This window comes from Canis lupus, chromosome 5 (genome assembly GCF_003254725.2).
Source record: "Canis lupus dingo isolate Sandy chromosome 5, ASM325472v2, whole genome shotgun sequence".
In the NCBI taxonomy this organism is placed as follows: domain Eukaryota; kingdom Metazoa; phylum Chordata; class Mammalia; order Carnivora; family Canidae; genus Canis; species Canis lupus.
In genome coordinates, this window is record NC_064247.1 from 27,884,683 (window position 1) to 27,909,854 (window position 25,172).

Below are 25,172 nucleotides of genomic sequence, written 5' to 3' on the forward strand. Positions count from 1 at the left end.
ATAACTTATTCATACATAATTTTTTAAATTGCTTCTGTGCATAAATAAAAATGAAAGTATTAGCAGAATACATTGATTTAAGTATCCCTGAAACTTATTCCAATTCAGAATCCAACACTCCTGAATAATTTTTTGGTTGAGAATTATTAAACTCTGTGCTTTTCCATATAATTCTATTTTCTGGGTCATCAAGCATGTTGATGACATAGTATTTATTTTCAAAGTGCTCCACTATTGTCTTTGAACTTTGCTTCTACCCACAAACACCACCCTACAAGGTTCAATGCTTGGAGTTTCTGAATCTTACCAAAAGTGCCAAATGATGTCAACCATGTTATGACTGTCACTTGGTCAAGAGTGTTTGAGAGAAACAGGGTTTATTCTGATTGTAGAGCTGTTATAAATGAGAAATCAAAATGCATCTTATTATTTTAAATTTACTTATTCATGAGAGACACAGAGAGAGAGACAAAGACACAGGCAGAGGGAGAAGCAGGATCCCTGCAGAGAGCCCGATGCAGGACTCGATCCTAGGACCCCAGGATCACGACCTGAGCCAAAGGGAGATGCTGAACCACTGAGCCACTCAGGCGTCCCCAAAATGATCTTAGAATTGAAATATATAGTACCCTATTTGCCAAATATGTCAAGTAGTTTTTGTCTTTCCTATCCAGGACACCAATTTTATGGACAAAAACTTATTTTTACATGGATTCTGCATTAACTTCTGTTTTATTGACCGTATTCTCACCTCCCTCACCGTTCTGGTAGTTTTCTTAAATATCAAACTTAGTTTATCAGTGTTCTCTGAAAACTGACCATCCAATTCAATTTAAAGGTGAGTCTAAGTCAGATTTCCTTGTAATTCAGTGTTTCCCAAATTAATGTCTAATATATTGGGAAAATGCTGGTTTAAGCAAAATTAAACAGGTTGTTTTACGATAACTTTCTCAGAGCCTATAACATATTGATTTATATTGTGATTGAGAGTAGCAAATTATGTAGTATTTCTGAAAATTATTTGATTATTGAACATTTTTAATAGAATATGTTATAAAATTTGTGCTTTGAGGAACAATATGATAGTTAGCTAATATTCTTCACAGGGTTTTTTATAATGTCTTCTCTTTGCTATGTGGGACTCTAAATTACTAAAAATCAGGGCTTGCATGTAACTCCATATTTATCCAGTATCATCAAAGAATGAGATGGTCATGAAGTAAGTCTTAGGTAATAGAAACTTATTTATGGACAAAATTATTTGCCTTTTATCAAACAGTGCAGTTACATGATTCTATAACATATGTTTGTTTTGTAAACTGACCTAACAAGGCCATGAATGAAGTAAATCCTAGGCTTTTTGAATAAGTATGAACCATCTCTGGCAGCTAGGGTAGAAGGCTAAATGTTTTTTCCCTCACAGCTGTCCTATCAGTTGTTATATCACAATAGAAGGATATCTGGGATGCCTGGGTAGCTCAGTGGTTGAGCATCTCTCTTTGGCTCAGGGCATGATCCTGGGCTCGTGGGATCAAGTCCTGCATCGGGTTCCCCTCAGGGAGTCTGCTTCTCCCTCTGCCTGTATCTCTGCCTCTCTCTCTCTGTGTCTCTCATGAATAAATAAATAAAATTAAAAAAAAACCAATAGAAGCATCTATGCCAAACAGATAAATGTTATTAGCAAACTAGTATAAATGAAATTTTAAGGCAAATAGCCAGTTATTAAAGCTGCTCTGAGGACAATCTAATTCTGCTCAGATTCTTCAACCTTGTATGGCAGACTTACTCTGAGGTGAACACAGTTGTATCCTGGCAGTAGGACTCGTCGGCTTTGTACTAGATAAGGAGACAAGGAACTCTGTGAAGCAGGAGAATATAGGTCGCATGGGGTCTGGTCAAGACTGCACTCTTCACCAGATATTCAACTGATGACCTTGCCGAATTCTTATACCTCATTCATTCAAGAAGGGAGTCTGAGCAGTACTTCCTACCAACCACATATATATAGGACACTATTCATGTCACTAATGAAAAATAATTTCTAGTATTGCTTATACAAATTAACAAAATCTTCATGTGTATATTTGGATAAAGATATGTGGGCATCAAGCATTCAAATTATGTAATGCTGATTTCTGAGAGAGATTGTTTTTACAAATGCTAACCAACTATTGCTTTGGTTTAAATTGGAGTTAAAACTTATATACACATACATGTATGTACAATGTTAACGTTTGATTTTTAAAAGTAAATTTCCATTATATTGGCAATGTAAAACTTTACCATATTAAATAGAATATAGCCAAATGAGTTTAAATGTATTTATAATAATTAAGCACCATTATTCTATTTCTTAATTCATGGAACATCCCATTGATATGTAGGAGCTCCAAAGAGATAAATCAGGATGTTTGCAAGCATATTCAATAACCACAAACTCCATACTGAATTTTACATTCTTTTGTTTGTACGTCTTTTAAAAATCCCCTCTCGTTCCCAATTTTACCATATTAATCTTCATGTTTCACCCTCCAATCTGCTGCTTAAGAGAAACCTCGTATTTGATCCAATTAAAATTATATACAGGGGCTCCTGGGTGGCTCAGTAGGTTGAGCATCTGCCTTAAGCTCAGGTCATGATCTCAGGGTCCTGAGATCAAGTCCCATGTCAGGCTCCCTTCTCAGTGGGGAATCTGCTTCTCCCTCTACCCTTCTCCCTCACTTGTGCTCTCTCTCTCTCAAATAAATAAAACCTTTTAAAATGTTTAAAATTATGTACAAAGTAAGACCAAGCTAGCTCTGAATAAGGCCCTAAATCTTTCCCACAAAGTGAAGTACACAGACTTTCCACAATGATTTTAGGAATACCTAGTTTGGCTTTTCAGAGACTGCCTCTCAGTTTTATTATAGTTGCTTCAAGTTGCTGAATAAGTTATTTTCAAAACAACGTGAAAAATAAGTTATACCAGATTTTATTAGCCTTAATGTTTTCATATTTTCTGCAGCTATGTTTGGCTTCCAAAGTGAATTCAACAACTTTTCAAGCCTAGTAAAATTAATATTGTCCTAGAAAAAATGATTATACCAACTTTAATGAATTAGAGAAATATATATGCATGGTCATCACACTATTCAAGATGTTGGTCAAATTAACACAATTCATTTGCATATGTTTTATTCTCAATTTAACACCATCCTGGATATGCCTTAGGACCATATTAAGAATGCTGCTGTGTTTCATGGGGGTCTAGACACACTCCTAATAAGAAAAACATTTGAAAATGACCTGAAATAGAACTATTAAAAATTCCCAGCTGTGCTGCATATGATAGGATTATTGTTCAAAAACTAAATAATCTTGAGGGAGATATAACCACAAGAGTACAACATCCTACAGTTGGGAAAAAACTTCTAAGGCCTTTCAAAACTTCTCCTTAGTGAAATAACTTCATTTTTAATGTTCCTGTTGTGTACACAGACCCCACATTAATGCTTTTAGTAAATTAAACAACAACGACTTCTCTCCTAAGATATAATAATTCACTCTATTTTTAGACAGGTCAAATTAGGTTTTTTTTTTTTTGCATTTTTTAAACATACTATTAATTGGAATGTCCCTAGTTCTACAAAGCAGGGATTATTTATTTATTCTTCCATATAATAGGTCTTCAAGTACATACAGATAATCTCTCTGTCTCTCTGCACCCTTCACCTCTACCCCAGCTCTCCCTCCATTCCTATTCTCACACTTTTATCTTCATAATCATGAGGACAGGGTCCCTGCACACATACTTTGCTATTCCTGTGGCTTCATCCGTCCTTATGCACATTAGTTTATATATGGTGCACAGGCAGATTTTAAAGCCAAGTCATTTAAGGAACAATAAATTGGACAGATTTTTTAATTTGCCTTTGTTCCCTTGAAATGACCTGCTTCTTTCCTATGGTCTCCCACATCCTTTCTTTGTCACACTTTTATCATCCCTGACCTTGTCCAGCCCATTGGTGAGATTGCATCTCATTGATTGTGCTGCATTAAGTCAACAAGATTGCTGATTCCTTCGAACTCTCCTCAGAGGTCTGGAGTTTCACCTCAGCCAGCTCTGAAACAGAAAGGGCCAATAAAACACTTGAACTACTGGTGGCTTTTCATAGCTTTCATAGTAGCCTCAGCTCAAAGGTGAAAAATGCAATTGTGAAACATGTCATTGCCTTACAAAGATGCCACATTCGGTTATACTTCAGGGTCATTTCAGGATTCTTTAGTTAATCAGAATAAAATATTGAAAAAAATATTTGTAAAATTATGCTGATAAGAATAGTGAATAGTGTCTACCTATGGTCAAAACAGTCTCACCTTGGTTGAAGTTTAAAGTTTTCAAATGAGGGACTCTTCATGGCTTTACTCAGGAAACAACTTCCATGTGGTCTCCAAAGAGAAAAAAAAAATCAGAGAGAAAAATCAGAATCAGTGCCTCATGATTTATTTCCACCACAGGTTAGCTTATTAAAAGTAAGCTGTAGGGTGGTTGGGTGGCTTACTCAGTGCCAGACTTTTGATGTTGTCTCAGGTCATGATCTCAGGGTCATGGGATCTCTTGAGCATGGAGTCCACTTGAGATTCTCTTTCTCTCTCTGTCCTCGCCCTGCTCACATGCTTTCTCTCTCTCAAAATAAATAATAATAATAATAATAATAATAATAATAATGAATAAACTTTTTTATTCATTTTATGCAACACTTTCAGTACTTTTTTCTCTTCCATAGTGCAACGTTGCTTTCTTTAATAGAAAATATATAATGAGGGATGTCAAAAAAGATAACTAAGATTTTAGAACACAAAAGATGGCCTCGGCCTCAAATCCTCAAAAGCAACTCCCTAATAGAGGGGAATCACACATCCACATGGTGAAATTAGTTGGCTAAGAAAAGGTGATCATTATTAAGGGTTAAATATTCATTCAGGTTTTAAATACTGTCATTAATAAATTCAAAATGGGCTCAAAGGAAAAGAATAAATGTACAATATGGAATTCCAAGGGACATAAATATGGGGAAATACTTTCTTGATTGAACTAAAATTCTCACTCAAGGAAAGGGACCTGAATACCAATTTTTTGCTCAAGCAATGGCAAGGTATGAGGAGAACTCAAAATATGACAGTTCACTGGATATAAGCCCACCTTATAAAGAGAAAAGTGCAGCATTCTAAAGGAGACTGGCAGACATCCCAGATCAATTACATAAGTATTTCTGCAAAATATGCAACATACTCATCTTGGAAACCTTAAATTTAGATAATGCAGCTCAGGAATGGAAAAATGGAAATAAAACATATAACTAAGCTCAAGAAAAATTATAGATGTAGGGATTCTTTTCCATGATAGTCATATAACTCAATGACTCACTCTATTAAGCTGAATCACTGGCTAATTCAATGAAGTAAAAGAAAACTAATGCTTGACAGAACAAAATACTTGATTGACTGGATCTGTTCGTTGTCAAAAAGTCAAGCTGATAGTCTCACCACAACCAGTTATTAAAGATCAAATCTGGAAGTTAGTGTTCAAAATATGTCAGGACATAGCTGGATAAATTGTATCTGACATTGCTATGTAGGAATCTAGACAATACTTGCTGATTGTCTATACATGTTATGGGGGGATCCCTGGGTGGCTCAGTGGTTGAGCGCTTGCCTTTGGCCCAGGGCAGAATCCTGGAGTCCCGGGATCGAGTCCCGTGTCGGGCTCCCTGCAGGGGGCCTGCTTCTCTTTCTGCCTGTGTCTCTGTGTCTCTGTGTCTCTGCCTCTCTCTGTGTGTGTGTGTGTGTCTATCATGAATAAATAAATAAAATCTTAAAAAAAACATAATACATGTTATGGACAGAGTAGAGTATAGTGTAAATTGAACACACCAGGGCTTATGATTTTATTACTACATATATAATTTTCTTCAAGTTAGGACCCAGAAAATAGAAATAGGCTTGGATATGAGCCCGTCAAGTAGATATCAAGTAAAACCTATCAACTGTATTGTACTTTTTTGCTATACATCTAATACGTGCCATTGCAAGTATAATTTTAAAGAAAAGTGCTTAACAAGAAGGGATTTAGTGCCATGCATGGTCTGTTGAGGAAGGGCAATGCTCAGCATGGGCTCCCTCACCAATAATTAAAAAGAGGAATAAATAATAGTATTTTGAAAGACACTAAATAAATCAGTAAGCTTTAGCCCTCCTAACAGCCATAATTTCAGTCATTTCCTCTCTTCTTAAACACAGAGAATATAACACTTTTAGGAAAAGGTGCTTAAAAAGGCTTTCTACATTATTTTTTACTGGTAATAATAATAATGGAGATATAAGGATAAATATGATACATGTAGCAAATGAGTCAGTTAAAAACATGATAATTTAATAAAAGGAAAATTTAATTGTTAAAAAGACAGTAATTCAATGGGTTAAAAAATGATGTGCTTCTTGTCGATGAGTCAACAAAATTTAATGGCATATTTTGCACATCCTTGATATAAAATATTCTGTAAACATGTCGGTATTCTAGGTCTTTCAAATCATTTGGAACTATTTAAAAAATTCACCATGGTTTGTCATCTTATGAATATTTAATTTCATTTTTTGGCACCAAATATTCAAACATTATCTTTTATTCAATTACAAAAATCAACTGAGTTTAATCCAGTTTTTCTGAGCCAAATTATAGGTCAAAATCATGTTGCTGTTGTAAAGCACTGGAGTTTATTTTGTCTCCTTTCTGAATGTGTCATAATATTAATCAACTGTAGTTCATTTCCTCAGTTATCCCCATCACTAAACATATTCCTGCTCTCTATGTTTTTTTTTCTCTCTATGTTTTTATACATTAGAATCACTGATCTCCTTAAAGAAAATATAATTCTGAAAACAAAAGTAACTATTAATATTAGATGATAAGCCAAACTTTGAGTTAGTTTGTTACAGTAGTTATTCCTCGTTATCCACAAGGGATATGTGCCAAGAACCCCAGCGGGTGCCTGGAGCTGCAGACAGCCCTAAACCCTATGAATACCATGTTCTTCCTATACGTACATATCTACCATAAAGTTTAATTATAAATGAGGCACAGTGAGAGATTAACAACAATGATAATAAAATAGAAGTATCATAATCATATACTGTAATAAAAGTTATGAGAATGTAGTCTCTCTCTCTCTCTCTCTCTCTCAAAGTATCTTACTGGACTCACCTTTCTTCTTGTGAGTATATGAAATGCTAAAGTACCTATGTGATGAGCTCATGGGAGGTTAGGTGTGTGAGTAACTGTGATGTAAAACTAGGGATACTACTGGCCTTCCAAAGAGTCATCAGAATAACCATCTGTAGGCTTCAGACCTTGGTTGTCCACTGGTAACTGAAAAAGCCAATGGTGAAATCACAGTTAAGCATGGGAATACTGCATATGTTAGTTATCAAAATTTCAAATATCAGCTCATTAAAGTTTGTAGAAAACTTTTGTTTGTGTATATACTCAAAATTTCTAACAACTATTTAAAATGCATTTGAGCTTGATAAAGCTATATATATAGACCAGGGTTAAGAGAGAGAGAGGGAGGGAAGGAGGGAGATAGCGAGATTTTACAAATCAAACAAAATAGATTTCCAAAAGAAATCTTGAAGGTCATCTAGTGTAACACTCCCATTTTACAGAAACAGATCTATGTCCCATAGAAGCGCAATACTTCCAAAGATCAGTAGTCCATCAGCAGAGCAAAATTAGGATTTTATGTCAGAGTGTTCTGCTTTTTCTGAGATCAGTGAGTTGAAGATGACTAATCCAGGGATGTCCTCTTTGAAGAGAGCAGGCTTCATAATCTAAATACTATACTCAAGAGAGAGTTCCTGCACTGAGTTTGAAGTTAAAACTGGAAGAAGTCTAGTTTAAAAAAATAAAATTGGTATGAGCCACTTGCAGAAATGAGACATGCCCCGTTTCATTCCTTTTCCACTGTGGCTTTTATGAGTTTGTGAAAGAAGCCAAGCATATTTGAAAATGTAGTGGAAAACACCATTCTTGTGTTCTATTTATGTAAGGAAGAGAGTAATGAAAAAAATGGTGTCACATCCTAACCTACCCTTTCAGCAAATCATCACTGCTAAGAATATGTGTTTGAGATAAATGCCACTTTGCATGGATCTATTATAAATTACTCTCATATTTAAATTTTTTTTCTAAACAGTAGAAATATCAATTATATGAATGTCACGGAACAATGGTTAAATATAGAATAGTTAATTTATTTTATCCTGAATATTAATAAATATTTATAAATCTGATTCATTGTGTTGGCTCATGTTCTTTTAACTGGCTTATCAGCATTTAAAAATGTAGTGTCAAATTCTATGTTTTGCTAAGTTAGTTTAAGATACAGGTAAGAAGTAAATTGAATCATCGTTTCTTTTATTTTGATACCAGACCTTTCTCAGACTCTCAATATATCTTTATTAAGGGCCTATTCTGTGTACAATGATACATTAGTTGGTGTAACCAACTTAATTTGTAAGAATTAATTATTAAGTAATACTGAAAACCAGATTCGGAAGAGTTGATGAGGCACAGCTCCCTAGTTTTTTGGTTTTATCATTGATTTTGGTATTTACTGACATTAAAAATCAAGAAAATGCAGATTCCATGTGACATCCTTTACTATTCTCAGCTAAAATTTTGGCATTATGAATTTACAATGCCTTTACACAGTACACAGTGTTAGTATCTTGGGCAACACTATTTTGACTGCTTTAAATTCAATATTTTATATATTGAGATAAATAATCCTCTTTAGCATTTTGATGCTGGTCACAACATACACCACTTGTACTTTTTTTTTTCATTTTTTCATATATCCTCATTTCAGGAGCTAGGTCTGAAATTTAATAAGCGTTTTCAACCACTTTTTAAAAATGGTATATTTTAATTAGTAACTCATTCCTACCTCATCAGTTTCTGACTCTTTTCTCATATACAACATATATCTACATATATGTTATCTATCTATCCATGTATCCTTACTTGTTTATGATCTCCTTTTCATTAGAATGTAAGCTCCAAGGGATTAGATACCTTTCTCTCATGTTCAGTATATTATCCCCTGGGGTTTTAGACTAGGGCATGGCAAAGGGAAAACCTATTGCTTAATTAAAACCTGTTGAACAAGTAAATGATTGAATGCAAACCCAAGTTTTACGCCTCTCCTTCATGCCTCTTAAAGGAATTGATTACATTTTGAGACAAGGCGAACAGCCTTTTGGGACATCTAGGTGGCTCAGCAGTTGAGCCTGAGCCTTTGGCTCAGGGCATGATCCCAGAGTGCTGGGATCGAGTCCCACATTGGGCTCTCTGCATGGAGCCTGCTTCTCCCTCTGTCTGTGTCTCTGCCTCTCTGTGTCTCTCATGAATAAATATTAAATTCTTTAGAAAAAAAAAAAAAGGTGATCAGCCTTTTTTCTAGTGACTTTCAAACTTTTTTGATCATGCTCCATAGAAATATCTTTTATGTCCCCTATGGATGTGTGTTTAAAACAAAACAAAAAAAATATAAAACAATGTTAGTATCTGCCATGAACTTTGATAGTTAAATCTCAAAGCTAGTGTATTCCATTCTATTTATGGAAAAAATAAAGCTGGAGAAACAGGATTTATAGAGCAGTAAAAGTCCATATGACATCATACTGATGAATATGTGTGATTACATATTTTTACAAACCATAGAATGTACAACACTAAGAATGAACCATAATGTAGCCTTTACGTGTAACATATGTAACCAACTGTGTACCATAATGTAAGCTTTGGGTGATTATGATGTGTCAGTGTATGTTCATCAATTATAACAAATACACCACTGTAGTAGGCCCTGGTTGATAATGGTAGAGGCTGTGTTGGGGCAAGTGCAAATGGGAAATCTTTGTACTTTCCATTCAATTTTGCTGTGAAACTAAAACTTCTCTGAAAAAAATAAAGTCTTAATAGAAAAGGTGATCATGCTGGTCTTGAAATTTGCAGTTTGTGAGACCGTATTTCAGACAGAATATCAGGAGATGAACCACATGAATCTCGGCATATGTGGAAAGAACACAGTTACCCTAGTCGGTGTTGGAGGTCTCCCTCCCTGAACTTCCTACTCTTCTCAGCTGCTTCCAGCTGTCTTCCAGATATCACTTACTTTTCACACCCCAGACTTTCAGGGGGTGGAAAGGCCTAAAGGAGACCAGTAAACGCTTCTTCTAGGTCTCATCAATGAGCCGCTGAGAGATTGTGTAAATTTGGATTTTAATTCAGCTACAAAGTTAAATACTAAAATTATTTCATATAATTCTCTCCACAACCATACAAACTAAATATGCCCCCCACCCTCTCTTTTCTAAGTAAAGACACTGAGGTTCTAGAGGTCAGGTGCTTAACTCAAGGTGACAAGGCTAGTAAGCAACAGAGCCCGAGGCCTACTCCTGTTCCAAATATAGTTCTTACCCGGGCAGACAGATGCATGACGCAGAACTTCCTAGAATCCAGTCAGTTCCTCTGCACCTCTGAGCTCCCAGATATAGAGAGAAGGGAGGCCCGAGGACCTGGTGCTACGGACCTTGAAGTGACAGAGTGTAACGCGTGCTCCTGTCCAACCTCACCCTGACCTCTAGCCCCCTCTACTGTGCAGGGCTGGGTGGGCATTCAGGAGCACCCTCGACCATTTCTAGCGCACTTCACCACACGGGGGCCCTAGAAGGAGGACCTGCTGTTCCCCCCTCCCCCCACCCCCGTGGAATAACCTTGACTTGGCTAAGGTCACACTCACCGGAGCTCCCGTGCAGCTCAGAGTCCAGCACTGCCTCGCTTGCTCACCTGGTGACATCCTGTGAAAGCAGAATCGGATTGTGGTTCCTGCTAACTTCCAACTCCAGGCCCCATCCCTAACCGCCCCCCAACCACGTTGGGAGCTCTGCCCGCCACTTGGGGAAAAGTGCTGGGATTCCGGCTTCCCGGTCTCCTGATTGTCCCGCTGGCGGACCGAGCAGGGCTGACCCCGGGGCAGGTGGGGAGAGCCAGGTCCCCCTCCCGGCCCCCGCACCCCTCACCCCCGCCCCCCCCCGCGGGGCCTGCACCCCCCGCATCCCTCCGCACACCCCCACCCCCGGGCCTGCGCGGGGCGGGGCGGGGCGGGGCGGGGCCGAGCGCGCCTTCCCGGCTGGGGGACCCGGGGTCGGGCCGAGAGCGCGGCCGCCCGGCTCCCCCCACCGCGGTCTGCGCGCCGCCCCCGCCTCCTGAGCGGCCGGTGTAGCCGCGGGAGGGAGGGACGGACCGCGTGGACCTGGCGCGTCCCGCCGCTGCTCGCTCCCGCCGCACCGGGGAGGCGGCGCCCACACGGCCCGGCCGTCGGGCAGGAAGTGCGGCCCCCGCCTCCGCTGGGCACAGGCGGCGTCCGGCCGCGGCCCCTGCTCTTCCCGCGCAGACCCTGGGGTCCCCGGGTCGCCGACCCAATGCGCCCGCTCGGCCTCGTCTACACTCTGGTCTGCGCCAACTTTTGCAGCTATCGGGACGCGGCCGCGGCCCCGCAGAGCGCATCCGTCAAAGCCCTGCGCAACGCCAGCCTCCGGCGAGATGGTGAGCGGCGGGCAGGCTCGCTTGAATCCAAGAGAAAGGCAGGGTTTTTGTTTGCTGTCATCTTTGCTTCTTTCTGTTAGGAAACTTTTTCACAGCAACCCGGTGAAGCGGGGGCCGGGGGTGTCGTGCGGGCCCCGCTCCGGGTCCGGGCTGCGGGCGGCGGAGCAGGTGGGCGGGTGGCCGGGGCGGCCCCGCCAGGTCCCCCGAGCCCCCGAGCCCCGCGTCTCGCCGCCGGGTCCGGGGCTCCCGGAGTGGCCGCCTGCGCGCCCCGCGGGGGGCTCTCGACCTGCAGGGCTGCAACTCGGGTGGGTGGGCGCTTGTGGGAGGCGGAGAGCCTCGAGGCCGGCTTTCCCTGGGGGATTTGTGGTCGCCGTGTCAGTAGGGGGTCAGGGAGGGATGCCCTGCAGCCGGGTCTGGAAGGGACGGAGAACTCCCATGTTATGTGGAGGAGATGTTGGTGCGCGGGGGCTGCCCTTACTGCCCGCAAAAGGGATTTCCCACGGGGGCGGGGGGCGGGGGCCGGGAGCTGTGGCCCGCGAGGTCAGGGCCGGGGAGCCTGGGACACTGGGGTTGCGGCAGGACCCCCGGGGGCCGCTCTTGGGCTCTCCGTTCCGATGCGCAGGGCACAGGAGGCTTTCCAGCTGTTGCAGCAACAGAGCTGTCCGGACAGCAGACCTAAGCAACGTCCCAGGCAGGCTTGCTTGTTTTCCTCTACTCCGGAGGACACCTGGGTCAGTGGGCCCAGAGACTTAAATGGAGCTTATCTACTTTCTGGGCTTCGCTTCGGTCAAGATCTGAAGTTGATCTCCTTTATTCTCCACGACAACTAATATTGCCAGTCGTGGGAAGCTGCTTCTGCCATCTGCTTGGGCTGACCCATAGATTTCTGTTTTTTCCTTCATTAGTAATGTCTTTCTGTCCTTCTGTCTGCTGAAAGTTCTACTACAGCCTCTAAGGAGTTCGCCAAGCTCTTCCTAATGGCTTCACTGTTTGAGTTGGCAATCCGTGTTCTCCCATAAATTCGTACTGTACATTTTATTCCCTTATCAGTTTCTCTCTTGGTTTGCCCTTTATTCAGACTTTACTGAAAGACTTTTGAACTATGAAACAACAACAAAAAACTGTATTTTCTGGTGTCAAGTACACTACAGATCTCAGTGTGTGCCAGTCATAGGAAGAGGTGTGGTTGTGTGGAGGGGACACAGAAAAGCCTTAGAGTTACCTCCTGGCCAAAAGATGCCCCTACATTTCCAGAATTACTCTTTCACAGTGTTTTTATGTAAAATATTCCAGCAGTGGATTGCCCTACATCTTAGTTCAAACATAGAATTTCCTTGCTAAGACTTAAAAAAAGGTGTAGGCTCAAGACCAAACTTTTATAGTTTTGCTTCCCTCATTAATGTTTCTACCAGAGACCATCTTCTCCTGGTTGAGTTTTTACATTTGTTAACGTTTGCACTTTATATGCCCTCTTAGCTGTGTAGAGTAAAATGCCATGTATAATTTGCATGACTTCATAGCCATAATTTTGTAATCCTTAGCCTCTCAAGTATCAGTTACAAGATGTCAAGGACAGAAAACGAAAAGTATGTAACCATTGCCTGGTAACCCAAGATTCCAACTAAAACCAAGTCATGCAGCTCATATTTTTTTTTTTTAAAAAAGGACACTCTCCTTTTAGTTTTCATCGTTTAAACTCTATACATCTATCTAGTCTATATGATAAATGCTTTATATTATCAAAATTTTGAAAACTACCCTGGATCAATTTATACATATTTTAGTTAAAGCTGTTTTGCAATTACTAACAGCACACACATGCACACACATTTTGATTAATTTGGATTGCTCAACACTTTCCTAAATGTCAGTCTCATTTTGCAAACAAAAATAGGAGGGGTAAAGGTTAGACTAAGAAAAATTGTTATATACAGTGTAAAAAAAGTTAATGCTCATAGTGGATTATTAGTTTGGGAAATTTTCAAAGGCATCTTATTCTCAAGTGTTACAAAGCATTCATTCTCAAAGAGAGACAAAATTGCCCCAAAGCAGCAAAATAAGATCTTAGAGGGTGAAAAGGATCTTAAATACTACAATGGTTTGTGGTTGTCCAAAGGGTCAGTATGTATAAAGAGATAGATAGTGTATCTGCAGTGTTAACATTTCATAGGGTGGGGATATGATTAGAAAAGAAAGTCTAGGGATGCCTGGGTGGCTCAGCCATTGATCCTGGGGTTCCAGGATCGAGTCCCACATCAGGCCCCCTACATGGAGCCTGCTTCTCCCTCTGCCTATGTCTCTGCCACACACTCTCTCTCTCTCTGTCACGAATAAATAACTAAAATCTTTTTTTTTTTTAAAGGAGGGGCAGCCCGGGTGGCTCAGCGGTTTAGTACCACCTTCATTCAGCCCAGGGCCTGATCCTGGAGACCCAGGATCGAGTCCCACATCAGGCTCCCTGCATGGAGCCTGCTTCTCCAGCTGCCTGTGTCTCTGCCTCTTTTGCTTCCTCTGTGTCTCTCATGAATAAATAAATAAAATCTTTTTTTAAAAAAAAAAAAAAAAGGAAAGAAAGTCTAAACAGGCTCTTGAAGGGAGGATTGATGACAATGAAAAAAAAAAAAAGTTGAGAAACACTGCCATAGGGTTTTGGTGAGGAAGTAAGAATAAAGGATCTTTGAAAAAGTCTAAACATCATTTGGAAAATCTTAATCACAACAGTTGGGCTGATGAGAGAAAGTAATAACAAATTAAAACTCTTGTTCTGATTCCAGACATTTTGAACTGTTCCCCCAAAGTTCCTTTGTTAAGGAAGATAATAGTCTTGCTCTTTTGACTATCAGGGTAAGACTGCAAGTAAGTCAGGGGAGGACAAGGCATGGAATGTACTAAGGGGAAATAGAGAAGGTGAAAGTTTCCAAACATTAATTTAGAGGCCTTCGAAGACCTGGCCCTCAGATTACAAGTGGTAGGAAGTCACAACAAAGAATTAGCCATGACCCTTGAATGGTGGTTTTAGAAACAGATATCTAATGATGGAACTGTCTTCATTCACAGATGAGGGCCAGCGAAGTGTTCCCGCTAATGCAGTTAGCTGCTACCTAATGCTGGAGTCAGGATGAGAACAGACAGGGCAGGCATCCTTTCTTGGGCATGACATGTGTTGGATCCTGTCCAGCCTGACACACACAGAAGCTTTCTACTTGTACCTGATAACTCCAGATAGCTGGAGTACTAGAAAGGATATGGAAGTGTTAGAGTTGATAAATGATAACCTCCTTCTACTCAGTGTGGGAGGCTGGTCTGCCACTGTCTCCTGGCCTTTCAGAACTCTCCATCACAATGTGTTCTCATTGTAAAGGGGGTACGTGCAGACCCCATCCCAGCACCTGCAGAATGGCTAAAGGTGACCCAGTGATGGTAGAATTTGGTCCCTGTCTGTAGGAGGAAACCAGAGTCTACAGCTAATAAGGGATTAAAGTATAATAGTTTGCAAAACTTAATTGAATATTTACACTTCCTTGTATCATATTTGTTATCCTTAAACTGATTTCCTTTTGATGCCCATTCCTGATCTGCCTCTTAGCACAGAGAAAGTCTTAATTTAGCAGCAGAGTCAACATATTCTTATTTTGGTGCCCGCAAAGTTGGTGCTTTTGTAATAAATGGTCACAACTGGTGTTGCTCAGAGTGTGGATCAAGAAGTAGAAAGGTACCAATTAACTGACAGTATTCCTTACTTATTTTAGAATATAACTAGATAGAACTTCCCATTGGAGGGAGTGGTTAAGGATAGAGATGCACTCTTCACTGTCTTGACCTTTTGTTGTTTTTTCTGTTGCTTTCAGGTGCTGTTGGGAAATGATTCTGAATTTAATGGAGTTTGTTTAACATGCCAAACTTGAATTGTCTGTTACATCATCACTCTCTAGTGATAGAACAGCAGTTTTACTAATTGTGGTCTTAGATCTTTAAGGAGTCTACTTGTTTCTTAGACACTGGGTTTCTGTTGTCATCAATGATGGCAGCATATTGGGCAGCCCAGGTGACTCAGCGGTTTAGTACTGCCTTCAGCCCAGGGCCTTATCCTGGAGTCCCGGGATCGAGTCCCACATCAGGCTCCCTGCATGGAGCCTGCTTCTCCCTCTGCCTGTGTCTCTGCCTCTCTCTCTCTCTCTCTCTCTCTCTCTCTCTGTGTCTCTTATGAATAAATAAATAAAATCTTTTTTTAAAAATTATGGCAGCATATTGATTTCAATATAAAGATTAGATCTTTTAGGGAAGGCAACAAAACAGAAGACAATGTAAACAAATTACTAGGTTTTATTTACTTTTTTGTTGTTTTTTTAACACTTTTTAAAAGATTTTATTTATTTATTCATGAGAGACACAGAGAGAGAAAGGTAGAGACAAGCAGAGGGAGAAGCAGGCTCCCTGTGGGGAGCCTGATAGGGGACTCAGTCCCAGGACCCCGGGATCACACCCTGAGCTGAGGGCAGAGGCTCAACCACTGAGCCACCCAGGTGCCCCATTTGCTTTTTTTTTTTCTTAAGATTTTATTTATTTATTCATGAGAGACTCAGAGAGAGAGAGAGGCAGAGGGAGAAGTGGGCTCCATGCAGGAAGTCAGATGTGGGACCCAATCCTGGGACTCCAGGATCATCCCTAGCTTTTTTTGAAGTAACACTGACATACGATATCCTTTATATGCACTTATATATATTGGATATATATTCTCTAAATTGCAGCATTATTTGCAACAAATAAATAATTTTTAAAGTGTCTGAAAGCTAAGAATCAGTTTAGTGTCAGATCTTATTTTCTGTGTTTATATTTTCTATTCGACTCAAAGGATATTAAAGTTTCATAATCTCATAGAGCATAGTGATGACTAAATATTTTAAACGTAACATGGCTTTGACTTGTTGCCATAGGTTATAGTATTTTATATAGGTTCTTCTAGAGAGGCGAGTTTACACAGGTAGACATACTCTCTAGGAGGAAATGCCACTAGATTGTGAGTTACAATAATGACATTGATTTTTTTGTCTATGGGATTTTCCCTTTCAGGGGATGAGAGCAAAACTTTATTGTTTGGGAATGATAGGGTCAACCAGTGGGGCAGCGTCCCCAGAGTCACTGACCTCTAATGAGCAGTGATAAGCATGCTGTCACACAGGTCTCAGCCCATCATTCTGAGTCTGGACGGATGTGTGTATTTATCTCCCTGTCCTTGAGAGCTGAGTCATAATGCACATCGTCTCCTTCTGGAACTACTCTTCAATTTTCCTGGCTGAATTGATCTGATTAGCCTAAAAAGATACTTCCTGAGCATCTTAATAAAATTCTTCCTCTATTAAAATAAGAACATCTTTTAGGCGAGACAGATGTGGCTGCTTCTAGCTCATCCATGCCATGTCGTTCGGGTCCTGATCTGGTCTCTCACAAACGAGTCTGATGGCTGCAGGTGGAAGGGAATCACGTCAGTCCTCCCGCTTCTTTTTAACATCTCATTTAATTTGCCCCTCACCTGATGTGGACTGTTCTCTAAACATGAAAGGTTGAAGACGAATGTACAAATCGTCCTTTGTCCTGAGCTCTGCTGCTGCCCCCACTGTAACTTATTCATTTTTTCGCAATTATTGTCTCTCTAATCTTTGCCAGTTATCTATCTTTGCTGTGCTGTGTTCAGTTATCTAGCACATCATGAATAAGACGTGCACGGTTCCTGCCTTCTTACAGCCTGTCATCTCCTGGACAATATGGACAAATACATATTCAGTGCCAGTGTATTACAGCTGTCTTTCAGAGGTAGTCCAGTAAGTCCAGTAAGTCCCAGGATTCACCAGAAGGACCATCGTGGTCATAACACATGGAACGGGGAAGCCAAATACACTTTACCTCAGGCTCTCCACCCCTTCCTCAGCAGAATAACTGTTCCATGTTCATCTCTACATTTCTACTTCACATATTTGAATCCATCAGAAGATGTTTATTTAAAAAGGATTATTTTGTGGATAGAAAAGTGTGAAGGCACAGTGCCATGAGATTGTTGCTTTCATGGAGGAAATGCACAGGGGTGTGGGAATTCACAGGGGGCACATAATCTCGATTTGAAGGATTGGAGAAGGCTTCCTGGAGAAAGTGATGTCTAACCTTGGGAAAGAAGGATGAGTAGGAGTTAGAAGCTGTGCACAATGAGGAAAGAGGGTAGAGTTTGCCAGTGGGAGGCAGCCCTTGCCAAGGTTAGGAGATGAGAACATAGCCATCACATGTCCACTAATTAAAGCTCTGGGAAGGAATGTTAGGGAGTCTGGCCATTATTCATAGGACAGTGAGAAGCCACTGAAAGAATTAGTTTGGAGAAAGACGGGGGCCTGTGCTGTGTTTGATACTGGGTGCCAGTGTTCCTGAGCAGTCAGCCAGGCCAGTGCTGTGATCAGGAGCCTCCACTGCCTGTGGGACAAACACTGGACCATTTGGTTTTCAAATTGATGGTGGCGGATGTGACTGATTTTCCTAGATGTAAGGGGCCAGTGCCCTGGGACCTCACTGAAATCCCCTCTCCCTGGCTGAACCCCTGTAGCTCTGCACCCCAGATACTAGATTGTGCTCACTGAACCTGACGTCACATTAAGATCATGTAACTAGGGATAGCAACCTGTTTGGTGTGTTTACAACATTTTAAGGTATCTTAAACTTCTGTATTTCAGAATTAAAGCGATTTAAAAGGGAACATTTTTACAATAACTTCTATGTGAAGAACAGTTTTGGCAAAAAGGTACAGGGGGATAATACATAATAGCAAAAAAGAAAGAATCCAAGACAAATACTGTGGCAAAAAATGTTCTCTCTCCTCACACAGTTTTCCAGAACCAAATGTAAGTCATAAATAAAGGAATAAGCCCACGAGACACTAAAGTGCACAAGTGCAGGTACAGGAAGAAATATTTTCTTCCAATGATTTTTTCAACATAAAAATGAAGTATGCCTTATTTACACAAGCACTGATGATGCATATAATAATGTATCTTTGCTCTGCACCGTGGATGGTATGCAGACATCAATATATTAGCTTTAATATTGATGGATTAATACTGTGCTTTTTTGTGTTTTGTGCTGTGTGCAGGTTAGTGGTTTTTGTATAATTGGGAGATAGGGTGTCTGTGGAAGCACCTGGTACAAGCATAAGAGTCTTTCATACGAGGAATGATGAATAATGATTTTAGATTTTTTATTTGAGCACTGTTTTTTGTAGAGTGTTTATGAAGACAGGTTTTTAGCACTTTGCCTGCACACGTGAGCCAGGCATGATTTAGAATCTTGTATCTTAGGATTCTTGATTTCTGGAATTTGGAGGCCAGCATGCCTTCTTGGGGCTGAAGGAGCTTCATGAAAGCTGCTGGGCCTGCTGAATCACACGCTGTTAGTTTCAAACAAGTCATTTCAGACCCAATAAGTTCCTCATCTCACTGAGACATTCAGTAAGCAATGTAGCCACAGCCCACTTTGAGTTTTTAACGATTAATTTCTTTATTTTAGAGAGAGAATTCATGAGTGGGGTGGGGGAGAGAAAAGAGGGAGAGAGGAAATCTCAAACCAGATCTCCCCTGAGTGTGGAACCGACGTAGGGACCCTGAGATCATGACCTGAGCAGAAATCAAGAGTTGGACGCTCAACTTACTGAGCCCCCGGTGCCCCAGCAACAGTCCGCTTTTACAGACGTTAACTATTCAGCAACCTCTGCTGTGTAAAATGCAACTGAATGAACCAGTCAGTATGCAAGAAGCCCACTTCAAAGCCAAAGTCATTGTTGCAGAGTTTATAAATGAGTTCGTAAGTTCATGGGATAGAACTGAAAGACCATTTACTTCTGTATTCCATGTAAGTTCCAGCCCCTGTTTGTGTGGTGTTCACACCCACAGCGGAATAGGAGTATGACAGTAGAATAGAGAACAAGATGGGTTAGAACTATGCATGCTGTTGGTACGGAGATCTGACAGCTAATAGTTTTTCTGCCTCTTTGTCTTTCTGTGCCTTGGAAAGCATCCATAAGACCTAAGCAAGTGTCGCTGGGTTGGGCTTCTTATTGAATAAGACCAGAATGTTCCAACCTGCAAAGGACTGTCTGTGTGCCCCCAGAGTTCATACATTGAAATCCTACCTCCCAATGAGATGCTATAATAGGTGGAGCCTTTGGGAGGTTGCTAATGGCATGAGCGCCCTTATACAAGGGACACCATGGCTGTCCATCACCCTTTCTGCCACATGAGGACACAGCAGAAAGATACTGGATCTGCTGACGCCTTGATCTTGGACTTCTCAGCCTCTAGAACTGTGAGGAATAAACCTCTGTTGTGTAAAAGCCATTCAGTCTCAGGTATTTGGTAACATATCATTAGGAGATTACTATACTAGCCCAGTGACATTGCTGATTCTTAAAATTATGTCCTCAATAAAGGCACCTGGGTGGCTCAGTCGGTTGGGTATCCGGATCTTGATTTCTGCTCAGGTCATGATCTCAGAATCATGAAGTTGAGCCCTGAAACAGGCTTCATGCCCAGCAGGGAGTCAACTTGGGATTCTCTCTCTTCCTCTCCCTCTGCCTCTCCCACCACTTCCTCTCTCAAGCACGCTACCTTGCTCTCTCTTTCTTTCTTTCTAAGATTATGTGCTTAGTGGGTTTGTCGGTACCCTAAACTGAAAGTGGTACGACCTTAAGTATATATGAATCTTAACCAGAAAATTGGCATTTCTGTGAAAACTTTGTGGAACACAATGTTTATAGCCTGTATAATAATAAACATGTTGTCATTATTTTGGTGGTAACTAATAGATTTGTGTTTGTCAAGAGGGAGGTGAAGAGGGATTTTGTGGACACTTTGGATTAGACCATATTGGGGTCAGGATTCTTAGGTGGAAATGATGGGCTGATCCTAGTGCAAAATCTAGTTCTTTTGCAAGAAAATAAAAGCAACTACATAATTACAGAATTGGAATTACTTCGATTAACATCAGTTCATGCCATGGATGGATGGATAGATGGACAGATGGGTGGGTGGATGGGTAGGTGGGTGGGTGGATGAATCTGTAGGTGGATGGATAGATAGATGGATAGGTAGATGGATGGATGGATAGGTAAATGGATGTATATGTCTATATCTGTGTCTGCATCATCTAACTGGTTTAAATGAACGCAGCTTATGCTCTAATAAGTGCTGTAGTTGCTAAACAACAGTCACTGTTTAAACCTGCTATCAGGACCAGGGAAGCGACAGTGCTCTTACAAGTCAGATTCTGTTCCGGTCCATTGTGTTTGTGGTCAGGGTGTCTCTCCTGTGCACGAATCCACGACTCCTTCAGTGCCATGACCTAAACCCACAGTTTACTACTCTTTTGTCCTTAAATTTTCCCTTTTTATTGGTTCTACCTCCTCAGCCAACATGATCAGGTTTCCTTGAACCCTCCCACAATGTACACAGGCCATTTTACTATTTTTCTATTTTATCATCGTATAAGCATGTGTGATCTCACCACAGCTCACTGCCTTATCCACTGTGACATGAAGTCACTCCAGGCCTCCACTAAACTACTCTGGGTGACGTCATTGTGCTTCCTCACCTTCTCTGAGATGGGCTAGTCTTGTCTTCCCTCTGCTTGACCCCGCCTCTCCTGTGCCTTAACTGCTCCTAAATGTCAGGTTTGAAATGGTGATAGAAATAAAACCAGAACTACCACAGTACTTGTTTTAGGTTCTTTGAAGGAGCAAGATTAGAGAAGGCCTTAAAAGTGTATTTTATGTGCTATTCCCCCTGTAACCACTATGAATAATGAAAGAAGCAGCAAAGATATTAGAATGTAGTAGAGATTTTGATAATACAGAAAGAGCATCCAAAGATAAAAAATATAAAAAATATATTATAACCTAGTAAGTTCTACAATTACAATATTTTGGGGAAGATATGTATAAATACATTATATATATAATATATATATATATAAACTTAAAATGTTTTAAATAGAAGCGTATATATGGCTATGGAAATATGACATTGAACACAGACATAGTTTTTTTTTTTTTAATCATTGAGCACTCATATCTTTCTTTTTGTCTCCTTGGCTAGGTCTTCACCCTACTATCTGCCCTGTAAATACAGGTATATTTTTTAAGACTCTGACTTCAGCCTTATTGTCTCACTTTTCTCACTGTTAATCTCTGGAAGATCTTAGCTTTGTCCATACTGTCAACTGCTACTTACGTATTGAAGACCTATAAAATATACGTTTACTGTGTCTACCTCTTCACTGAACCCTGAGGTCTCCATTGGCCGATCCCACTGGTGCTTAAAGTACAGTCTCCAATTTAGAGGCCTGAGAGTGAAATAATTAGTTTTTTAAAAAATATTAGCTTATTCATCCTGTGGTGAATGCCTTGAGTATTAATCCTTGTTAATTCATTTGGATGCAGTGCAGTTGTGTTCCCATGGAAGGTGGGTGAGTTCTGTCAGGGGGCCTGCATCACTCTTTGCAGACTTTCCTGATTCCAACCCTCCCTGGGGAGAATTGGCTACTCCTTTATTTATCTCACATTTCCATCACAAAGCCTGTGATGGTACTCATTTATTTACATATCTGAAATTGTCTGATATGAGCATACTTGCTGTATTTAATACAGCCAAGCATCCTCATTGTCTGGCACATAGGAGAAGCTCAGTAAAGTTTGAGGAATCAGGGCAGCCTGGGTGGCTCAGCAGTTTAGCGCTGCCTTCAGCCCAGGGCGTGATCCTGGAGACAAAGGATGGAGTCCCATGTCAGGCTCCTTGCATGGAGCCTGCTTCTCCCTCTGCCTGTCTCTCTGCCTCTCTCCCTCTCTGTGTCTCTTATGAATGAATGAATGAATGAATGAATGAATGAATAAATAAATAAATAAATAAATAAATAATCTTAAAAAAAAAGTTTGAGGAATCAGTAAATCAACCACAACAGTGTCTCTTTGTGCCCCTCATTGAACCATATGGGTCCTCCCACAGCAGACTGTGAAGGGATGGGGGAAAGGGTATTTAAACTTGGAATCAAGGTGACAGGTTTCTGTTCATTTTCTGGGGGGCTGTTATATCATAGAACAGGATAGGCAATAGAAGGAGGGAAGGCCATGGAGAGGGAGCCTGTGCAGCACCCATGCAGATGGAATCTCGAGGCAGGAAGGTGGGAGAGACACACTATTCACATGAAATACATACACAGTGAACATGATGAGTCAACATTATATTATCATCCTTTTCAAGTACATGATTTCAGGGTTGCGGGTGTATGATAATAAAACCTGGTATTTCTGGAGTACTGGCCACATGGCAAAGAGCTCTCCAAACCTCAGCAACAGTGGTTGGTGTGAAGAGTTACGTTTCAGTAAGACTTTGTGGATAATGCCAAGATTACACAGATTTTTAGACTGCTGCCTAGCCATAAGCATGACATTTGGGAGTTCACTTTGGACCGAGATCAATGAAGTGTGTGAATTTATCTCCCCCCTGCAAAAAAGCCTCGACACATATGCTTGGCTACAGTGACTCCTTTTAGGGATACATTTCTTTTCCAGTATTAATATTTGAGTACTTTTGCACGAAATTCCTACTACTTAATAAAAGTTCAGAAGAAAGAGGTAAAAATAAATTAAGGATCAGGAAACAAGTCTTCAGGTTCAATGTGGATGATTAATGAACATTAAGAAAGATTAATCCATCTCTATTCTGTGTATATAGAGAGAGCATGTGTAACCCACATGTTATTTTACTGAGGATTAAACAAGACAGTTGCCATCAAATGGAATAAAAAATATATGTATTTCCTATAAAAACAAAAGTTTCATGGATGAATAAGTATGGAATTAAAGGATTTTTATAGAGTTGTTAATTTAAAAAAAAAAGAAGAATGAAGCAAGAGCTATTTGGAATTCACTTTGAATACAGCATATGGGGCAGCCCAGGTGGCTCAGTGGTTTAGCGCCACCTTCAGCCCAGGGCGTGGTCCTGGAGCCCCAGGATCAAGTCCCACGTCAGGCTCCTGGCATGGAGCCTGCTTCTCTCTCTCTCTCTCTCTCTCTCTCTCGTGAATAAATAAATAAAATATTTAAAAAATGAATACAGCATATGGGGGATTATTTAAATACCCTGAGAAGAACTACCGTGGCTTTGTATTGTTTTGATTCAATTCTGTAGATTAATGCTTTTCACCAAACCCAATTCCAATAAACATGAACACTACTCATTCACTCAGCAGATGTTTGAGAGCTGCCTGCATGCAAGGCTCTGGATGACCTACTGAGGTAGAAACAGGTGAGCTCCAGGCACAGTCTCTACTCTCTCAAAGCTTATACTTTGGCTAAAGAGATACAGTATGTCTGTGAATAAGCACAGACAAGGCAGTGTCCATCTGAGTGCCACCGTTATGTGTCCTAGGCTTTTTGTCTGAAGAATCAGTCCTGTTGACCAAATTGTAACCATAAATCATCTCCTATATTTAGTTCAGAAAAAAATGATACTGGTAAAGCTGTAATGGAGCACAGTATTCTTCAAAGGTTGAAAAACAACTCCCTCATTGGTTATCACTATTCTATTAATTAAAATTCAAGCAGAAAAGTAACTTTTCATTGTAGAACTGGGAGTCATACGTTATTGATTTTCTCTTTTACGTATTTAGATGTTAGCCTAAATATTCCTGAACCACAAAAGCAAAAAGTGTGGGCTCATTTAGCATTAACTTTTTAATGCTTAATTATTAACTTTTTACTATGTAATATGTAATGTGATTACTTGACCACTGGATGGCAGTAGAAAAAAGACAGCTTTCTGTGTCATATTTTTTTTACTCCCTCTCCTGGGAATGTGAGTTAAACTAGGGAAATTTCAAATTTTTCAAAGACAGTGGAAAAAAAAAAGGACAATAATGGTAATCTGTCATTAATATACAACCATTCTAGTCTATGTGATATCAATTAATTGTGGATATAATTAAAATAGTTGAATCAGTTATATGACTGTTGTATTGTTCTGTGCCATTTACATATCCAGTTTGCGTGCATGCCTAAAATTCATGAAAATAGAATTTAGAAACATCGATTAGTTGAAAATTATTTTCTGAATGACATTTGTGTGTGCACAGCCATTAGCTGACCAGTTTCTTTTGAGCACAAAACCAGCTAGTTGGCCACTTCAGACTTGCAGAAGGTCCCTGGAGACTCCTCATCACTTGCCAGGTGTTTATCAAAAGTAAGTTATTTAGGGGGACAAAAGTATTAGTATCGCATTGGAAGTGAGAAGTCATCCTCTCAGGTTACTATTGTTTATGGGACCTTGAGGAGACACGGGAAGAGCGGTGAGCCTGTGGAAGCACAGGGACATGAAACCTGCAGCTTGTTCCCAAGGTGAGGGCAGTAGGTGGTTAAGGGCATGTAAAAGCACAGAATTGCTGTATAAAAACTTTTGGTTACGTCCATCCAGCTTTAATAAAGATTGCAGAGTGGCATATG

General features: G+C 40.4%; 1 protein-coding gene and 1 long non-coding RNA gene across 4 annotated transcripts in view; one reads left to right on the forward strand and one right to left on the reverse strand.

The window, feature by feature from the left end:
- Nucleotides 1-2,955: 2,955 nt before the first annotated feature.
- On the reverse strand, nt 2,956-11,509 carry LOC112671431 (uncharacterized). Of its 2 annotated transcripts, none has more exons than XR_007410701.1 (5): nt 11,346-11,509; nt 10,842-10,899; nt 7,241-7,405; nt 4,357-4,428; nt 2,956-4,102 (listed from the first exon to the last, which is right to left on the reverse strand). It is a non-coding gene; the product is annotated as an uncharacterized LOC112671431 (long non-coding RNA). The 2 variants fall into 2 exon arrangements; XR_007410702.1 differs by lacking the exon at nt 11,346-11,509 and adding an exon at nt 4,542-4,666 and having other exon boundaries at nt 10,842-11,204.
- A 2-nt stretch (nt 11,510-11,511) lies between these two features.
- Nucleotides 11,512-25,172, forward strand: part of PDGFD (platelet derived growth factor D) — a 227,737-nt gene continuing 214,076 nt past the window's right edge. Inside the window, exon 1 of one of the 2 annotated variants that reach the window (XM_025465701.3) lies at nt 11,512-11,647. In XM_025465701.3, the coding sequence (XP_025321486.1) occupies nt 11,524-11,647 (124 nt within the window). In that variant the 5' untranslated portion in view covers nt 11,512-11,523. The remainder of the gene's footprint in view (nt 11,648-25,172) is intronic. The other variant, XM_025465700.3, reaches the window with a different exon arrangement.